Source organism: Anguilla rostrata, chromosome 14, assembly GCF_018555375.3.
Source record: "Anguilla rostrata isolate EN2019 chromosome 14, ASM1855537v3, whole genome shotgun sequence".
In the NCBI taxonomy this organism is placed as follows: Eukaryota; Metazoa; Chordata; class Actinopteri; order Anguilliformes; family Anguillidae; genus Anguilla; species Anguilla rostrata.
In genome coordinates, this window is record NC_057946.1 from 21,703,133 (window position 1) to 21,709,132 (window position 6,000).

The window sequence follows — 6,000 nt, forward strand, 5'->3', positions numbered from 1 at the left end:
GTTGAGTTCTGATGGAGCATCCTGTTCGTGCTGTGTTACAGATCCGAGACCTGCGTGTGGAGGTGCAGGAGCTCCAGAGCACCAGGGTCCAGGAAGATGTCATTACCAGGGCTGAGAACAAGGCCAAGGAGCTGGAGAACAGCCTCCGGACCGAGGAGAGGTCAGTGAGGATTGACCAAATCTTAAATCTTAAAGGCTTCGTAAAAATAGAGAGAAATGCACCATCTCAACAATGCTCGAGGCTACCAGAATTAGTTTAGAGCACCTCACGCTGACCAGTGCTTGGTGTGGATTTGATCATTCCAAAATACACTTTCTCTGACTCTAAGTTTCAACTGGGCAACTAAAAATGATTTTCCATCACCAAATAGATATAAAATGTATATTGAGGATTTTAAAGACAGCACCCTTGGATGCCTTTGTATGGTCAGTTTTTGCCAGTTTTTCAGAAAAGTTGCCAATTCATTTATATCATTGTAAAACAACATGGTTAATTGTACATGTCATGCTCCCACCATTAGTAGTTAATAGTCATTCTCCTCCCATTCATGGTTTTCTCTTTTAGCATTACTATACCTGTATGCCCAAACTGTGCAGTTTTGAGTTAAATGCCATTTTTGTGAATCACGGTAAAATCGCTGCGCTGTACATTGGCAGGAATAAAATGGTGCTTTCAAACAACATTGGGAAGCTTGAGAGGAAGATCGGTGAGCTGACAGAGCAGATGGAGGAGGAACACAGGCTTGCCAATGAGCAGAAGGAACTGGTAAGAAAACCAGCCGTGCACCACAAGGTGGAGATAGAGAGCTTACTGTAGGTTGCCATTTTTCTCACTCCTTTCTTGCTGGAAACAATTGATTATGCATTTAATTGTTTTCTCCAGTTGGAAACTGTATGAAATTACAGTATTTAATTAAAGTCATTTCAATATTTATAGTTAATTTGTTTAAAAATGAACATATGTTTACTATGCACTCTGTATGTATGTTTGTACAGTATGTATGAGGGGACAGGTAAGTGAGAGTGAGAAAGTGACCTCTGAACCCTGTGCCTTGCCTGTAGATGGCCCAGCGGATCCGCTCTCTGAAGCGGCAGCTGAATGAGGTGGAGGAGGAGGCGAGCCGTAAGGAGACGCAGCACCGGCACACTGTGAGGGAGCTGGCCGAGGAGCGGGAGGCCAACGCCCGTCTGCAGAGACAGCTGCTGGACCAGCATCTGAAGATGAAGTGAGTCTACGTACACACACACACATGCACGCACACACGCACACGCACACAAGCACACACGCACGTGCACGGACACACGCACACGCACACAAGCACACACGCACGTGCACGGACACACACACACACTCACACTCACGTAAAAGTGCTTCAGTCACAGGAGAATGCTGAAGCATGTTTTTTTTATTTTGGTTTTGGTTTGAGGGGCTTTACTAAACTCCGGTGATGCAATAAGTCAAGATTTGATAGACGGCTTTCAGTAGCAGTGTGTTCCAGTTTTGTGCAGCCGTAATGAAATTTGGCCAGGGCGCACAGCCAGACAGAAAGTGACACATGTTCTGTGTGTAGGCGGAATGAGACCCTGTCGGTGAGACAGACACTGGACAATCTCCGACTGGACCTGAGTGATGACGACGAGCCGGTGACAGTGGGCCAGACCAGCACTGTCTAAGGCAACCGAATCATGAGCGGTGGCATCCGGAAACCAGACCCATATTCCACTGACCGGTGGCTTAGTACCAATGCCAAACTACTGCATGAGCAGCCAATGAGCATGTGCAATATGCTGGCCCAAGATCTTCAAATGCTAACACATTACACAAAAATTCTGAGTCTTTTGAGTGACCTAAGTTTTTATCAGGTTATAAAGTTTGGTATGGAGGAGGTAGAGGGTATGGGAAAAAATGATGTTAATTTCCTGCCTGTCCATGTATTACTCTTTCTTGTTACACCACTGAAATGGTTGTATTTTCACAAGTATTTAAGGGACATAATCAGGTTCATTGAAGCCACTGGGGTTGGCTTTATGATTACTGAGAAATAAGCTTATTTTGTTTTTTGCAGACATATCTTATCTTGTGCCCTGTAATTGGATGTAATTGAAAAGGGAGATAGATATTTTGGTATTGTCAGTTATACAGCTTTTTTTCTATTGAACTTTACAGATAATGGATATTGTCTTTCTTAAACTGCCTCAGTCTGGGTATCATGTGGATATAATGGTGTACAGTAGCTTTTTTTGATGATGTCAAATTACAGAAATATTTCTAAATAGGACTTAAATGTAAAGCATTGCAAAGGTGCAGTTCTGTGGTTTGGGACACCATGGATTTGACCTGGACAGATCGACCACTGAGCTGGAATTCTGGAGTACTGGAAGAAGGCCTCCGTTGGTCACATAGAAACTTGCAGTAAATGAAAATGGACAAGAGACTAAAAAGTGGAATTCTACCACACTGGTGGCGGCCTTTGGAACCACATCTATGCACTGTGGAACAGACCAAAGAGACAGTGAAGTGCAAACTCTGACACAGTACTTACATAGTGCAGCAATATATATAAATGCACTACAGGGAGAGGGTTAAATCTGTCTTATTTTTATCTTATTTTAATGTCATGAAACTCTCTGTATGGTGAATGATGTTTTCTGAAGGCGACAGGGTGTTCCCCTGAAGAAGAACACAGAGTCCAAGGCCATCGATTGCATGTTAAATGAATGTATTTTCAGAGGGAAGATTTGGTGAACAGTAAACTTGGATGACACCTGAGCACCGCACCTTATAAGATCCTGAACAAGTTTAAGGCTGCAAAGTATTTGATCTGTGTTCATCTACAGCTTCTTGTTTACATCACTTTGAGCCTTGCTTAGTGTTCCTATTAATCAAGTTGAGCCTTTTACTCTTGGCTTACCATAGCCTTTAAGAGATTTACATTTAACATCAGATGTATACTAGTAACATTATGCCCCTGCATTGTGATGCATTTGATGGAAGGAAGTGGTGTATTTAACGTATTAAATAATTTCAAAGGAATTTTCGAAGCTTGCGAACGAAGCTTTCTAACCTGACAATTTACTTGTACAGGATAACTTTCAAATAATTCTAACACTATTTTTTGCTATGTACCATTGCAGCAGATATTTTGTATCTAGCTGGGTATGATTGTGATTTTGTATTTGTATATGTTGATTTAGAATATGTGGTCTTTCAGTTTGCTTTTCTGAGAGCCATTCCCTTTATTTGAACTTTAATATCCATTGTGCATTAAGTGTTGAAGACCAACGTGTAGGGCTACTATTCAATACCACAAATAACCCAACTGTACATTTATGCAAATAATCAAATGTAGAAAAATATCTGATTTGGGAAACAGGTCAAACTGTCCTCTGGCGTGTAAAGCAGCATTCAGTTTGTCATTTATATTTAACAGATGGGCCAGCATTGGGATCTCACTCCAGCCTTATGGTCTACAAGGCATATCAAAACATGCAAATAAACAAACCATTACCGCCTTTATCAGACACTTGTATTGTGGTGCTAAGGGATATTAAACAGCTGCAGTTATAATAACCGTGCAATGGCCTTCATTTGAACAGTAGCAACATTCACCCAAATTAGAATCTGTGCCTTGAAACTGAGTAAAATTAATATCATGTGGGGATGCACTTGGACCTTGAATGTAAAGATAATTTTATAGCATGTTGCAAACAGGGCCTTTGGGGGTATTAGGGATCCCACAAAATGCCCGAAGGGGTACTGTGTAACACTTTATAATGCTTCAGAAATGTCAATGCTTTTATGATAGTTCTTGTGTCATACTATTTAAAAGCATTTTTGTGATACCTGTAGCTTGTGAAATTCAGTAGACCATTGACATCCAAAATACATTAATGATTATGAACTATGAAGCTGTTTTCAAGTATTGTGTGGGCCCCAGTAAAATATTAACTTCATACAATTGTTCTTCTAAGAATTAACTGGCATGATAATAAATTAAGAATCCTTGAATAAACCATACTAGTTACCTTAATGACACCTATTGTTAGTGTAGTATCTAATGGTTAATATTCTATGTGAATGGTGACAATCAAATGTATTTCAGAACAGTTCCCACAAGCAAAAAAGAAAAGAAAAAAGTAAAAGCACTCATACTTTGCTCATGAAAGGACAATTATATGAGAAATGAGAATTATAATTATTGCAGTTCTAATATAGCTGCTTAAGGTAGCTGCTTGAATGGAGCCATTTAATACTGCCGGCTGCTTTGTGTCAATGTCTGGGGTCATGGTGCCCACCCCTGATTCTGTACCGTTGTGGTTCCGTGGTGCTTCAGGATCTGCAGGAGGGCTGTGGTAAGGGGTTGAGATGAGTCACAAATGTCATATGAAAAAAAACTTGCCATTTATCACATACTTTCCTTCAATGCTCCCAGCAGGCAAATTAAGCACAGTAATAGTTACAGGGCATATGGACAGAGTGCAGTTGTTTTTATGAGTTAAAATAAAACTAGTAATACTGTATCTGAACATACAATGGGCTATGTTTTATTAAGGTATGGGTCACACAGAGAGCGTATTGGCTCATTATGTGGGGCCAGGGTTGTGGAAGTCCAGGACCAGAACTTGAGGGCAGAATGCTTCTGTTCCTGCTTTTTCTGAGCTGTGAGGTGATGGTTTGTCATTGTTGCTGTAAGCCTTGGTGATCCAGTCCAATTTGCCTTCAGCCTCTGGAGTCAAATGATAAAGCATTAATATGGAATTGAGATGACCTTCCTGGACTTGAATGGCACAATGCATTTTTTAAGTTTTACCAAATAATTAAATGAGGAATTTTACAAGAATGTTAATGTATATTTCAAGAACGAACACTGGATAATTTGGGAGGGGGGGGGGGAATGGGAATATGTGCCACATGGACTTATCAAGGTATTTTTATATTTCTAAGGTGTTATGACCTATTTATTTAGAATATTTTTGGTGAAGTGAAATAAGCTTTCTTATTAAAACTTTCTTAATGCACTGTGCAGTATGTTTTGATTTCTTGCAGAGAACTTTTAATGAATATATATATATATATATATATATATATATATATATAAAACTATATATACAGTATATTCCTTAATTGGTTGTTCTTTTTGTTAAAAATAAATTTAATTTCATTTTTGTTCTGTATTTGAATCCAACGAATTATTTTTAAAAAAAAGCATACTTACACTTATCCCTAAATCCTACTTTCCCAATCAAGAAGCTTATATACGTGTAACAAGGCCCACAGAATAAGGCTAGGTGTGTATTCAATATTAAAACTACAACTTCCCACATGAGGTTCTATCTAAGCATAAGTAAGCACCAGTCTTTTACCCTCCAATCAGTGGATGCACACTGTACAACAACACCTGTTCATCAGGTTCTTATTTATGGTGTGACATTATTACTTTGAGACCCAAGCTGGCCCTAGCCTTTGGGGGGACCTAAGCGCTGTTTGATTTGGGGGCCCCCCCAACCCAAAATGATTAATAATACATATAGTTTAGAATTATTAGGGGCACCCTGGCAGTCATGGGGCTCTAAGCAGCTTATTGGGTCGAGCCAAGTCTGTTTGAAGTAAACTTTTTTTTTTCCTAAATGAAACTTAAACAATATACTGTACCTTAAATAAGTGAAATGTTGCCTTTGTCGGCAACAATGGAAAATAAGGTTAGGCTACCATGTGTGCATCTCTAGTAGCATACTGTATTTATAGATTGTATTCCAAAAAAAGCTTTAACACTGTAAACCACTCTCGTTAGATATCAACCCATCTATTTTTGCTTCTATTTGTTTTTTTGTTCATATTCCATCCACCCCTATTCCACCCAAGTCCCACACAGTTCTATTTCAGATCCCTCTTACTCATTCTATATATGAATGATACACTGAAACACTCAAACTGCTTACTTTGACCACATACATGCATTTCCATATGGATCTATTTATGGGACTTTAAAATGCTGCCTC

At 39.4% G+C, this 6,000-nt stretch overlaps 1 protein-coding gene across 5 annotated transcripts in view; it reads left to right on the forward strand.

The window, feature by feature from the left end:
• LOC135239072 (cingulin) overlaps positions 1 to 3,571 on the forward strand; it is a 38,383-nt gene extending 34,812 nt beyond the window's left edge. For all 5 annotated transcript variants that reach the window (XM_064307472.1, XM_064307474.1, XM_064307473.1 and 2 more), the window contains 4 exons: positions 42 to 160; positions 658 to 766; positions 1,063 to 1,226; positions 1,572 to 3,571. In XM_064307472.1, the coding sequence (XP_064163542.1) occupies positions 42 to 160; positions 658 to 766; positions 1,063 to 1,226; positions 1,572 to 1,674 (495 nt within the window). In that variant the 3' untranslated portion in view covers positions 1,675 to 3,571. The remainder of the gene's footprint in view (positions 1 to 41; positions 161 to 657; positions 767 to 1,062; positions 1,227 to 1,571) is intronic.
• Positions 3,572 to 6,000: the final 2,429 nt, after the last annotated feature.